We start from the raw sequence: 14472 nt of genomic DNA, 5'->3' as shown, positions 1-14472 counted from the left end.
CATTAATTTTTGTCAGCAGTAATTGGTATATAATAGAACTACATTACGGTGATTTTTGGGAAGTAATTACTACTGTATTTTAATTTTTTTTTAAGTAATTGCAATTATGATAGAGACCTTGTCGAAACTGGTTATAACGAAACAGTTTGTGCCGAAATAATGAATATAACGAAGGAATGACTATTCTCCTTGGAAGCTCGGTCAACGCGGGCTATAACGAAGCTGCGGCTATAACGAACTAATCGCCGGGCCTTATCGACTTCGGTATGACGATGTTCAACTGTACGACTTCAGGATCGGGCCCGTGCCCCTATCTCGCTCCGTCGTTCTTACCGCGTCCGTCCGCTGAAGGTTGCCTCTTCGGCTCTCCGGGAACATCGGCGGCTTCTTTTTTCGCCAACGAGCCCGCCGATCCAGAGCCAGCGGACGCGTTCGTCGACGTGCCACTGGCGGGCGCAGGGGGAATTACATTCGCTTGCTTGCCTGCAGACTCGTCAGCGGCAGTCTTTTCAGCGCCGGGTGCGGGGACAGCCGGAGGTTCATTCAGGGGTGGCGGTAGATCATCCACTGACTTGCCGCCGCTGGAAGCACCGACTGGCAGGACGTCTCCGGCCTGTGATCTGTGGTCAACCGACGAGTTGGCCAGCGAGGTTTTGTTAGCCACAGGCGAAACCGGTGGAACGGCATTGGCGCTCGGCCCCTTGACTGCAGGTTCGTCGCCGCCGTCCGAACTACCCGGGGATGGATTTTCTGCGGGCTTCTCTGCAGGAGATTTGGCGGCCGTGGCTGCATCGCCTGGTGAACCCTCGACCGGCGAGCCACTGGTCACTGAGGAAGAGTTGGTGAGCGACGTATTTCCAAGTGGCTTGATGACGAAAGATGAATTGCTGAGCACTGGCTTGTCGTTCGGTACGCTGTCGAGGGACGTATTTCCGAGCGACGCGTTGGATGCCGTAGCTTTGACAGATGGGCTACCGACCTCTGCTACTGATGACTGGTTGTGTGAGGCAGTCTCGTCGGCCTTGGATGCATTTTTAAATCCGGCCGGTTTGAGCAGCTTGATCGTGACGTTCCGCTCCGCTGCACCGACGCCACTGTCCGCCGACTCTGAACCTGGTGCGCGAATGTAGAGAACAGAAGTGTGTGTGAAGAGCAAGGACTAATTGCACTCTGTGCTCAGCATCTCTGAACCCTATTCGTTTAGAATTCTGCCTATGTAGATTATTTAGTTTGGTTTAACTACTGCGCAACTGAAAAACATTAAGTGCATTTTAACACTTCATTTTTCCTCTTGGCTTTACTGATTATTGAAAACTGGTTTCCATGAGCAGCGAGCACAGGGAAATTAAAATTTACATACTCTGTCGTTTTTCTCGGCATTGTATTCTGTAGTATGAAGTGTATTCTGTGGTTTTCTCGGAGGAGGCTAAGTCACCCTTTTCGGAGGCGTTAACTTTTTCCCATATTCCAAGCGGTACCTGACAGTTTATGGCAGTTCTGCGCTTATATCCCGTGGGTTTTTCCTTTCCTGACACTCCTACAAATCTGTGCAATACAATCTGGCCATGCTTACCGGTGTTTTCTGCGGGGATAAAGTCTGCGAAGATAAAATGACCGCAAGCCGATAAGCTCGTCGGGCTTACCTCAAGCAGGGAAGAATCAAGCTCCGCCAGTTTAGTAGAGCGTTTGATCGATAAACTTGCCGATTATTTATGAACGCCTTAATCGTGATTAGTTAATCGCAATTCATCGGCTCAAGTTTCGTGCGCCGAGTGAAGTACGTATATCAAGCCTACGAAATCTGGACAAACGGTTTTATTTTGCGCGGCTACCACAACTGTGCAGCATCGCACTGATAAAAAAATTACCGCGGTAATTTTAAATGTCTGGTACCACCCGGAGCCTGGCCACACGCTTGGCACCTGGGCACACCTTATTGATTTTCTATTGGCCGTCAGAACTAGCCGTTGCGAGCAAAGGGAGCATTTTATGTTACGCGGTGTCCTCTACTAGCGGCCGACAGGTGGCACTAGTTGGTGGCGTCCAGGAGAGTTTGACATGGTCTTGTCAGTTTGGATTGCACTTGTCTGAAGGTATTTTAAACACTTAGCGCCTTTCATTGCAAGTCTACATTTCTGACAACTTCAATAGCGACATGCTCATAAAATGCAGTGGTGTTATCAAGCGATATCCAGGGTAACGAAATCTTGGCGAAGGCCCCTTGCTTGTTAAAAATGGCCTCAGTGATGTTGAATGTATTTCGCAGTGTACGTACAAGGCAGCCAGTTCTTGCATGTACGCAGGAAGCGAAGCGCAGAAGATTGCTAATTTACGCGACGAAATAATTGTAATCGATCAGGAGATAACGTCTGATTTGGTAAAAAGTTTTTCAGTCTAACTTAGTGGCAATTTTCATGTTGTTTGTGAAATATTGGCCAAAGAATATGACAGTTTGTGTCCTGTACACGAACGAGAGATTGTATTAAGTACACTCTTGCACAAAAAGACCCGAAAAACACATATTTATGAAAATTTTTGCTGAATAACCGATATTTCGGGTTGTACCCGAATTTTAACTAAAAAAATATCGCCTCGTTTCTAGCACCCGAATTCCGGTCAGAAAACTAAACGGCCTAGGCAAACTTAGCAATAGCGCGAAGTTACGTAGTCGTGTTTTCGCGAAAAGGGAGACGAATGAACTATTTTTTTTACCCCCGAAAGCGGCCGGAGTAATTTTGGGTCTAGAGGTGGCCGTAGGAAACTAGTGCTTGAGTTGCACTGTCGTGGATAGCGATTTCAACATGCGTTCGCAACAACAGTATTAGCAGCTGTTTATGGCTTTACTGGAATTGACGTCACTTCCGGTCTGCTGACGTCACTTTCCGCCAACCAATGTGAAGGCTCCCCTCTGATGACGTCATCCAGCCAATGGGCGAATTTTATGACCGACAAATGCATTTTGGCCTCTAATACTATCACACTGAAAAGTAATTGGCACGCAATTAGTAATCCTTCCTCGAGACACGTACCAGAGACGTCGCTGAGGTTGACCTTGTCCGGTACTGCATGGGCTGCCATAAAGAAAGAGGGAAAAAACTGTTGCTTCATCGATTTCTTGTTTGAGTGGAAACTGCACGACGTGCACGCTTTAGGTGCTTACCAACGGGAGCCTTGTCTATGCTGATGTTCGGTGGCTGAGCTGGACAGAAGCGGTAACTGTTACTCTCAGAGATAAAAAAAAATGTTCCAATGGCAGCATTAGAATGCCGGCACTAACCTTCCGAGTTGCCGTCCATAAGAACTGGCGCCATGAAAAGAAAAGAAGAAAAGAAGCCCATTGAAGGATAGCCGTGCCGCGGACTAAAATCAAAGAGCCAACAGTGTGAAAAAATTCGCACGTATGAGATACATCCATTATTGACCGGCGATCGTGCAGCGCTGGTCAGTCGCGGTAACGGCCGATTAATTTTTATCCAATCATATTCACGAAAGTATGCAAAGAGCATGGCGAGTATGGATCCCGTTCACTGAGCGTCATTCCTTGTTCGCTTAACGAGAAATCGGTAATCTAAAATGATGCACGACGCACTTAATTTTAAGATTTTCCCTCGACGACTGAGAAAAAAAAACAACGAAATTTTGGATATGTAAGGGGGGGCATATTCAGCATGGAATGGGTCGTTAGAGCTACTGATCCAGTACATCCGCTCCCAAGACTGGACCATCGATTCTACTGCCCCAGTTCAATTCGCCCGTCGTAAAGTTACAATGTTCGCACCTACTGTACAGAATGTTGCCGTTCTATTTGCAGTGTTTTAATGCGGCTACAAGAAGTGCAGTACGTTTAAACGCAACAAAGGCGCTACAACTACACCCATCCCCCCAACCCTCTCCTTCAAGCCTACTTCCTCCTGTACACTGATCTCGTGCTCTCCTTGGGTTAGTCATACTTCGCTAGCTCACGAACGGACCGCCGTAAACAAGAGGCCTGGAGGCAGCTTCTCGGTTTGGAGCTTTAGCATAGCTTTACCGTACACTACTACCGCGAGTCGCACACGGAGATGGACCGACGAGAAAGGCGTGGGGAATTTGCGCATGCGCTGCTGGCGGCTGTTGGCAACGGTATGCGGAAACACTTCGTTAAATAGAGAGTTTTAGCATAGTTGCTGTGTAACGGTGGCGATAGCGGTCCGGGAATGCGGTGGAGATATGCTAAAACTCTCTTATCTCAAGCACAACAGCCACGTTCGAAGTTCGGTCCCTTTACTTCGTGCTGCAGGACCGCTCTCGCGCACTGCACAGCCTTGCCTGGGCGCCTGACAAGCGAACGATTACTGCGCGCTCACCTTTCATGGTTTCGACGATAGCTTTGCGCTTCTTCTCTGCGTGGAAATGAGTGCAAGGTCAGGCTTGTAGCTTGTTTAATAAGTTCGCATCACGAGGAGAGGTCGGTAGACACGGGTACTTACCCTTCGGAGAAACTTTCTTGGCTACAACTGTAAAAGAAAGCCAGAAAGAATAAAAGTAAAATCCTAGTTGCATTTCTGCTTGAGATAATCACTTTTATTGGGACAGAGCGCATTTTGCCCAAGTCCAGTAACCAACGGCATTCACCGCTCCTTTCATGACTGCGGTTGCGTGCTCAAAAACGCTGCGCTAAGCCTGACGAATGGAACCACTGCTGCATGAAAAAGTCTAATTTGTTGCTTATACAAATTGCAGGTGCTTTGAATGCTTGAAGGGACGATGAGGACAACAAGTTAGAGTTGGCCTGTATCGCTGGAGTGCCCTGTTGTAATCAAAAAGCTCTATGTAATCACAAAAACGAACCTGCAGTGTGTTAAGGTAGAAGAGTAAAAAAAAAAAAAATCTTAATTCAGGTGTCGCCGTCAGCGGCCGATTTCGGAAGTAAAATGCGTGCGTCGTCACCAATTTTTAGCTACGGATCCCGGTGGCTATGTTTTACAGCCATTCATGAAAAACTGTAGCAACTCGTTTTCGTTAAGGACGTCATGAGTGAATTGACTGGCGGGAAGTTGTTTAAACCCAATAATTTCCGCGATACATAAACTTTTGTTGCCGGACAAACGTCAAAATAACCAGAACGAGCCAAAGAATCTTTTACTGACAGCAGTCATTGCATGGAGTTGTACTCAGCATCTGAGTTGCAGCGTTTTTTCGCACGAGCGCTTCAAGAGTGCGGACGCTTCTTTTAGCATGACAGTGCTGCCGCCATATTTACGAAACTGTACCGCTTTGCCGGCATCAACAACCGCAAGTGTGAACACCAAAGACGCAGAGCTCCTAAGGAATGACGGCTGCATCGTCTCTGCCGTCACTCCAACTGCGTTATGCTTGCAATGTTCAGCGGTGCCTCACGGCCTTCAGAAGTGCTTTCTCTGATCCGCTCACCTTGCGGGAAGCCTTGGTCGGAAGCCTTGGTTTTGGTCTTTTTCGCACTGATCTCGATGCCATCCCCGGTGTCGCCGCCGCTGCCACTTCGGCCTTCCTTGGCGCTGGTCTTCTTCGCCTTGATTTCGACGCCGGCGACGCCCACGTCCGAGATGTCCTTTTCGGCGCCGACTTCGTTGACCTCAGCGCTGGCGGGTTTCTCCGCCTCCTCCTCTTTTTCTGATCGGGAATAAAGATGGGTCTGCTCATTTGCACCACAAGCCAACGCTAAATCATCCAAGTATAGACCACATTCTGGTTACTGCCAGCAGTCTTGGACATCTCACCGTGGTCTAGTGATGCTGGAACGCCTAGTAGCACTCAGTGATGGCATCCCAGTCTTTAATAATTAATTATACAAGAAATCGAATTTGTTAAAGGTTTAGTTTGACTCTTCGTGCATAGTTAGAACCGTCAAGAGAACCTACATTGTCATCTTGTTGCACGAGCGTACGGTTAGATTCGCGGGAAGAAAAAGAGTTGCCTAACTGCTCGCGTGCCTTTCTAAGAAAATACATTCATGTGAGGAATCAGTGGTTTCGGAATAAATTGCGTGCACCCTCTACTCTGAGGGCCCGATGTATAAGACCGTCCAGCGGGAGCAGTTCATTCTTTTTTTTCTTTGGCTGAATGACCCAGCGGAGTGACTTAATTGTGCTCAATCAAGCTAATTATGACACTTTCCATCCACTCAATCAAGCTAATTATGACACTTTCTATACACTCAATCACCTCCATTCGGAGACATGCACACACTTCAAGAGCAGCCGCTTGGGCGTCTAGTGTCGCAACGTAGTAGCACCATGAGTGGATTAGCTAGCGAAATAAATTTTGTTGTAGAGGTATTTCATCACGTTCATTTTGCACATCTATAAAATATGTCCAATTCATGTTCACTACTAGTTCCATAACGTATCCACCATTGCTTTAGTAGATATGTTTCAAGGATCCCGCCCATCCGTGGTATAAAAGCAGCAACTTAGTGAAAGAGCCCCTGAGTGAGCACCATTCCCCCAATACGGTTTCGGTGGATGTTCCGCAGTCGTCTCGTGTTATGTACCTGACAACTTTTTTTCCTTGTTTACATTTGTTGCTCACAGACAATGGCGTCACGTATTCTATGAGGTCTTGGAGAATGAAAATGTCTTAGAGTGCCACTTTTTTAAATCCTCAAAGTTCTCTTTCATGTTCGCCAGGAAGGTAAAAAGCTGAAGCAGTGAGCCCCATTTCAACGATGCTGCTTTCTTTCGCGGTCTTAGCATGATGCGACTGCACTTTTTAACCTTGGAAACCATTGAAAACCGCACCAAAAACTTACTCAAATCACGGTCTGCGAGAAAAAGAGAGAGAGAAAAAAAACTTGTTGGAAATTTAACGTTTTTCATGCGCAGATGGAGAGAGGCTGCTATGTGTTGCCCATTTAAAATTAGAGGCCACCAAAATGAGAACCGCCGTCGTTCTTACGTTGGGCGATGTTGGCTTTCTTTTTTCCGTGCTTCGCAGTTGTTCTGGCCGCCGCTGGAGAGAACACACAAAGATGTGCTCAACGGTTTTGTTAAGAACAGTGATTCTTTTGCACGCTCAAGCATGTGCAGTACAGTCAAGTTTTCAGAATGCGGATTCGCGGAAAAAAAGATTTCTGCAGTGCCAGGCTATAGCCGGATACAACTCAAGAACGAAGCGGCTTTTTCCCGTCAAAGGTTCCCCTTCAAGCCAATCGCGTCGGCCGATTCTCATGAACCTGCTAGCTTGACAATGCAGGGAGAGGTATATTTTCAACCATAGAAGGAGGGGTACATCCCCTTTCATCTGCCACTCCATGCAGTGTCACATTAGCAGGTTCATGGGAACTGGCCGACGCCATTGGCTGGAAGGGGATCCTTTGGCAGGGAAAAGCCGCTCCGTTCTGGAGTGGTATCCGCCTATAGCGAGTCAGCTGGTATTCATACAGAGAGCTGCCACTCCATGCACTGTCACGTTAGCAGATTCATGGGAATCGGCCAACGCCATTGGCTGGAAGGGGATCCTTTGGCAGGGAAAAGCCGCTCCGTTCTGGAGTTGTATCCGCCTATAGCGAGTCAGCTGGTATTCATACAGAGAGCTGCCACTCCATGCACTGTCACGTTAGCAGATTCATGGGAATCGGCCAACGCCATTGGCTGGAAGGGGATCCTTTGGCAGGGAAAAGCCGCTCCGTTCTGGAGTTGTATCCGCCTATAGCGAGTCAGCTGGTATTCATACAGAGAGCTGCCACTCCATGCACTGTCACGTTAGCAGATTCATGGGAATCGGCCAACGCCATTGGCTGGAAGGGGATCCTTTGGCAGGGAAAAGCCGCTCCGTTCTGGAGTTGTATCCGCCTATAGCGAGTCAGCTGGTATTCATACAGAGAGCTGCCACTCCATGCACTGTCACGTTAGCAGATTCATGGGAATCGGCCAACGCCATTGGCTGGAAGGGGATCCTTTGGCAGGGAAAAGCCGCTCCGTTCTGGAGTTGTATCCGCCTATAGCGAGTCAGCTGGTATTCATACAGAGAGCTGCCACTCCATGCACTGTCACGTTAGCAGATTCATGGGAATCGGCCAACGCCATTGGCTGGAAGGGGATCCTTTGGCAGGGAAAAGCCGCTCCGTTCTGGAGTTGTATCCGCCTATAGCGAGTCAACTGGTATTCATACAGAGAGCTGCCACTCCATGCACTGTCACGTTAGCAGATTCATGGGAATCGGCCAACGCCATTGGCTGGAAGGGGATCCTTTGGCAGGGAAAAGCCGCTCCGTTCTGGAGTTGTATCCGCCTATAGCGAGTCAGCTGGTATTCATACAGAGAGCTGCCACTCCATGCACTGTCACGTTAGCAGATTCATGGGAATCGGCCAACGCCATTGGCTGGAAGGGGATCCTTTGGCAGGGAAAAGCCGCTCCGTTCTGGAGTTGTATCCGCCTATAGCGAGTCAGCTGGTATTCATACAGAGAGCTGCCACTCCATGCACTGTAACATTAGCAGATTCATGGGAATCGGCCAACGCCATTGGCTGGAAGGGGATCCTTTGGCAGGGAAAAGCCGCTCCGTTCTGGAGTTGTATCCGCCTATAGCGAGTCAGCTGGTATTCATACAGAGAGCTGCCACTCCATGCACTGTCACGTTAGCAGCTTCATGGGAATCGGCCGACGCCATTGGCTGGAAGGGGATCCTTTGGCAGGGAAAAGCCGCTCCGTTCTGGAGTTGTATCCGCCTATAGCGAGTCAGCTGGTATTCATACAGAGAGCTGCCACTCCATGCACTGTCACGTTAGCAGATTCATGGGAATCGGCCGACGCCATTGGCTGGAAGGGGATCCTTTGGCAGGGAAAAGCCGCTCCGTTCTGGAGTTGTATCCGCCTATAGCGAGTCAGCTGGTATTCATACAAAGAGCTGCCACTCCATGCACTGTCACGTTAGCAGATTCATGGGAATCGGCCAACGCCATTGGCTGGAAGGGGATCCTTTGGCAGGGAAAAGCCGCTCCATTCTGGAGTTGTATCCGCCTATAGCGAGTCAGCTGGTATTCATACAGAGAGCTGCCACTCCATGCACTGTCACGTTAGCAGATTCATGGGAATCGGCCAACGCCATTGGCTGGAAGGGGATCCTTTGGCAGGGAAAAGCCGCTCCGTTCTGGAGTTGTATCCGCCTATAGCGAGTCAGCTGGTATTCATACAGAGAGCTGCCACTCCATGCACTGTCACGTTAGCAGATTCATGGGAATCGGCCAACGCCATTGGCTGGAAGGGGATCCTTTGGCAGGGAAAAGCCGCTCCGTTCTGGAGTTGTATCCGCCTATAGCGAGTCAGCTGGTATTCATACAGAGAGCTGCCACTCCATGCACTGTCACATTAGCAGATTCATGGGAATCGGCCAACGCCATTGGCTGGAAGGGGATCCTTTGGCAGGGAAAAGCCGCTCCAATCTTGAGTTGTATCCGACTATAGCGAGTCAGCTGGTATCCATACAGAGAACTGAGCCCACCCCACTCATGATTCCATGCGTTTCTTGGTCTGCTCTGTCTGACCGCACAGAAGCAATATTTAACGCGGTATCGTTACAAAAAACAGAGGAAAAGCCGTGCGCGTGGTCACACTGATTCAGAATTGGTCGAGAAGCTTGTGACGTCACGCTGAGCTGTGCAACGAAAATGATTAAGTTACGAGTTAAATAGTGAGAGGTCGTAGCATGACTGCAATGTCATTGTGACATATAAGGACGTAAAATAAATTAATAACGCTGCAAAGAAAACTGGGGCAGTCAATTTGGAATCGAACTCATGAAACGGGTTGAGAGTCAGACGCGCTACGCCTAGGCCCTCGAAGCATCTTAGTTCGACTTGGTTAAAAAGAGTCTTCCTGTGTGTTGTGGCGTATCGCGTGGTCTGCACCCTATACACGAATACGCCTACATGGGAGTAAAAGGGAGTAAGCTGTCCTCTAGGGGGCGCCTAAGGAGTACGCTAGATGACAGATCACTCCTTTTTACTCCTTTATGTACGGCTGTATGCTAATCAGTGTGCGTAATTAGAAATAAGTATTAAGAAAGTAACAACCATTAATGCTGTCGTGTCATACCCTTAAAGCGCAGCTTAAGTGTCCCAAATTTTTTTCCGCGAACTCGATTGCGGTAAACTTTGCACGAGCAGAGCGCGGTGTTTCTTGTACATACCGCGTGTTGTGTACGCTCGCTTCGTCTTGACCTTGGCCGGAGCCTTTTTCGCCCTTCTGGTAGTGTGCACCCTTCTCTTCGTCTGCCTCACGGGTGTCGGCTTCTTGTCTGCGCAGGCGAATGGAAGTGCTTTCAGAGGCACTCCTAAGCACGAAGCCCAGCGCTTTCCCAGGGCTGATGAGTGGCGCTTAATTCACGAGAGCCTTTCATCTTTCTTTTTACCTCAGCTATGGCTCAGAAGGATGGCAGCCATACTGAATGCCGCAGAGTTGTTATCGAGGAAGCCTGCTGCTGAAGGCGACGCTATGACAGAGGAGCACATAATTCTTTGGTGGCGGGATGTGAATGGAATGTCTGTTCGACGTAGCACCTGTGGCATAAGACCTCAGTTTGGCTGCAGCGTCACATAACATACTGTGCTACACTCTAAGCGTGAATATGCCTATATGGGAGTAAATAGAGAGTAAACTGTCCTCTAGCACATTCTCTTTTATAAAAGGGAATGTGCTAGAGGACAGCTTACTCTTTTTTACTCCTTTCTGGTTAGAGTGATATGATCTATTTCAGTTGGCCTCAGGCAATGCTTTCAAATGGGAAAGGAGTTAGGACTTTCATACGCTACGTCAGCTAAGGGCGAGCAGCGAGAGCTAATCTGCAGCTAGCTTTGGTTCGAACCTGTCCTATGTATCGCTCACTCTTTCTTCTGATGTGTTCGCTTCAGGTAAGATGGGAATTGGGTGTTTTGGCGGCATAAATGAGAAAACCTGGTGCAAAACTGAGCTAACATTTTGCAGGCAATACACGTCACGTCGTTCTTTCTACTTAGTGTGATATCTATTTCAGTTGGCCGCACGCATTGCTTTCAAATGGGAGAGGGGTTAGGACTTTCATACGCTCATACGTCAGCTAAATGCGAGCAGCGAGAGCTGACCTGCAACTAGCTTTGGTTCAGACCTGTCCGATGTATCGCTCACTCTTTTTTCTGAGGTGTTCGCTTTATAAAAGATGGGAATTGGGTGTTTTGGCTGCATAAATGAGAAAACCTGGTGCAAAACTGAGCTCAGATTTGGCAGGCAATACACGTCACGTCGCTCAAAGTGGCCGATATGCCGATGATAGAGCCAGAGAGCATCCAGATTCTGTCACTTCAGCGGACGGCACACACATCAGTCGAGCCACTGAAAAAAACACGGTAGCTTCGTGCGTTGTTTTGAACATCGTCGTTCTCGGACGCGGAAGGAATAGGTTTGAGTGGGGGTTATTAGAGGCGTATATTATCATATTTGGAGAAAACTGCGCAAGTGTGGGGCGCTTATCTTCAAGAGAAATAAAATTTTCTTCTGATGCGCAACATGTCCGTGTTATGCTTTGTTCGTGCCACGTGTTGACAAAGCCTTTTTTTTTTTACTGTACACCATTTAATTCAATGCTGTACAGTTGTCAGCGGGCATGCATCTAGAAGGTTTGAACGCCGCCCTGTGGCACATTGGAAGGGAAATTTTTAAGCAAGTACACGATTCTAGAGACAGTGCTTGCGCTGTAGCCAAGCAGCATAGACACACAATTTCCACCGGCCATTTCACTGTATCAACAATAGATGAGTTAAGTCAAGAGTCAGGCGTTCTGATGACTGTACCTTGCGCATGCGCGGTCTACTACTTTGCAGTTACTACTACTTTGTTGTTAGCCCAGCATCGCCCTGCCGATCCATGTGTGTTTCCCGTAAGTCTTATATTTTTCACTGGCTTCCCAATTCACTCTATGTCAGGTACAGGGTCGTCCACTCTTAGTTATAACACGCTAGCGCATGGCCGTGCTCTTTGGAGGGTCACTGCGTCCGAAACGGCTGCGCATCGAAGCGAAGTGGCAGATGATGCGAAGCACCACGTCCAGGTAAACCTTCTCCTGCGCCACTTGCTGCGATAAGCGACTTTGTCATAAAGTCTTTGCCAAAAGTAACCCGGCACAGGTGGTTTGTTTCGTAGCCGCGTAGCGAAGCACTCATGACAGCCCTTAAGCCCTGATTCTGTGTAAAGAAAGGTGAGACCTTGTCCTTACATTATGGCACCGTTCGGTCTTTGGGGCTGCTGTAAATGCTCCGTTATACGTTTGAGAAGCAAAAACATGTTGCTCGGTTACTTTTGGCAAAGAGGGCACGTACGCATCAGTGTGCTTTGCTTTTTAAGTGCGATGCGCGTTCAGAACCAAGAGTGCCGTGAAAAGCACCGCTAACCGACATGGAGCAGCTCGAATCGGCTGCGTTCTAACTTACGCTTTTTTGCCTTCTGTTCTGCATAATAAATGAAGAAAAAAAGGAGGAATGGGATACTTGCAGGGCGAGCGTTTCTGCGTCTGGCTTTGCGAGCAGGACATTCGAATCAGGCTTGTACGGCCGCAAGGCTTACATACTTGAGTGGGCCGCTTCGTAGAAGGGTACCTTCCTGTGGTAGCCATCTGTCGGGAAGAGAGTCTCTTCAGATAAACTGCCGAGTCATTATTGTTCATTTTTTCTCGTTATTTTGACAGTTTCTTGACGCTGTGTTGCAAAACGCTTCTTATGCATGGCCCCTTAGGTCTTTTAAGGTATGTAAACTAATGAATCAACGTCATTTGGGGTCCTTTGACAGAGCGTTCACTGGCCACAAAAATTTCCCGGAAATTTTATTTTGGGGCAGAACTGGCCTCTACAACAGAAGCACTATAGTCGTTTAGGGGCCAACAGACCACCATGCAATTGATGCCATACAAATTGTTGATGTTGCGGAAGATGTTGAATACAGCTTTCTTTTAAAGCAAAAAATATGGCAGCGCACATTAAAGTAGTACGCTTTTAAGCATGCTCTGCTCAAAAGAGAATTCAAAGCCATCGCTAAGCGCCACCCAATGCTGTGTGTGTGTACATGAATTAGATCTGCACTGAAACCGCCAATCAAGCCCAACCAATCGGGCACCGCGGTCAATTCTACCGGCAGTAATGTTCGCCTAAGAGGCTCTGTAATTTTTTTTTTTTTTTGTAAATATGGCTCCTTGAATTAGAAGAACGCTTTTTTCTGGCATAGCATTTTCCGCGATGTGTCGCATCAGAATACAGCTAAAACGTGCTAGCTAGTAGGTTGAATAATTAATATTTAGTAGTTAACTTTTAAACTATTTCTGATAGTCTCCTTATTTATTGAGAGGAGTCAGACCACCGTAAGTAATATCCATATTAGTTTTTATAAATTCGAAAACGCAGTTACCCTCGGCGCTGTGGCCTAACAAATTTTGGCTACAGCGCGCTTTCGAGTAGCTTGCACGTCAAGCAACCGCTTTACTGCACGTAACTCGTCGAAATAGCCAAAATTTGTTGGGAGTAACAGCTTTTGCATGCATGCGTAACTGCTTTGGAGAGAGGTAAAGTGACTACGTCGGGCCTGAAATTTCTTTTACTCCGGCATTAATATTTGCTGCTTCTGAAGAGCAGAGACAGGCTCGCTTACCTCTCGCCTTAGCCACGCGGTAATCTGTAGCAAACAGAACAGAATACGGCTTTTTATTACGTAGCATGCATCGTTACGTAGCATGCAGACACCGACATGCGCATCCCATAGAATACATTCACGAAAAAACTTTACCCTCACGTTATTCTTCTGAGCTCAGCGCATCCTTTTTGCAAAAGTTTATTACAAAGATACAATTCGGGCTTTTTTTTTTTTCCAATGGCAGGCTCTACTGCATGGCTCATCGCCTATAGAGCATGAAAATGTTTATAATCTGGCGTTAGGAGGGTGAGGCATCAAATCATCAGCACGGTATATAAGATGTAGGCTTTTATGCTGGTTATAGTGACAGCGTACGTTTCTTTAACATGTGCTAGGGATGCAGTGTAGCACACAAACAAACAAAAAATAATATTTTAATCGTCGGGCATCGGGAAGTACTCTGCACTTTCTTTTTTCATTTTCCCTTTTTCAGAACTGATTTTTTGCAAATGACAGGCACGCAAAACACGAGGCCCTGCGTTGAGGAGCTTTGGAAACTTACGGAACGGATCGTCGTCGTTGAACACTTTGAAATCTGGAAATAGAAAGTAGTACTAATCATAAGTACGCAGGAACTTCAATGTCCCCGATGCGAAAAGGAACGGCTGCACCGCCACTCTAGATGTTCAGTTCCATTCATAATCTTGGTTTTGGGGCACTGCATTATTGGGCACTACAAAGCTTTATTTGCTTGTTAAAATCTTTATGCTCATAACAAAAATTTGTTATCTTTCTTTGTATAAAACATTCTCTGTATGAACTAGTATAGAATGACGGATTGTCATTTGTTTTCTTGTACGCATA

At 47.5% G+C, this 14472-nt stretch overlaps 1 protein-coding gene across 2 annotated transcripts in view; it reads right to left on the bottom strand.

The window, feature by feature from the left end:
* The window catches only part of LOC149342826 (uncharacterized), a 94934-nt gene that overhangs the window by 20990 nt on the left and 59472 nt on the right, over positions 1-14472 (bottom strand). For both annotated transcript variants that reach the window (XM_089545308.1, XM_089545307.1), the window contains 10 exons: positions 14171-14203; positions 10148-10255; positions 6916-6969; positions 5413-5631; positions 4470-4496; positions 4347-4382; positions 3278-3301; positions 3161-3199; positions 3030-3071; positions 334-1113 (listed from right to left, as the gene is read on the bottom strand). In XM_089545308.1, the coding sequence (XP_089401434.1) occupies positions 334-1113; positions 3030-3071; positions 3161-3199; positions 3278-3301; positions 4347-4382; positions 4470-4496; positions 5413-5631; positions 6916-6969; positions 10148-10255; positions 14171-14203 (1362 nt within the window). The remainder of the gene's footprint in view (positions 1-333; positions 1114-3029; positions 3072-3160; positions 3200-3277; positions 3302-4346; positions 4383-4469; positions 4497-5412; positions 5632-6915; positions 6970-10147; positions 10256-14170; positions 14204-14472) is intronic.

This window comes from Amblyomma mixtum, chromosome 5 (genome assembly GCF_055824585.1).
Source record: "Amblyomma mixtum isolate Tamu chromosome 5, ASM5582458v1, whole genome shotgun sequence".
NCBI classification, from domain to species: Eukaryota; Metazoa; Arthropoda; class Arachnida; order Ixodida; family Ixodidae; genus Amblyomma; species Amblyomma mixtum.
Note: the sequence above shows the minus strand (reverse complement) of the source record. Positions and strands in the feature narration are given on the sequence as shown.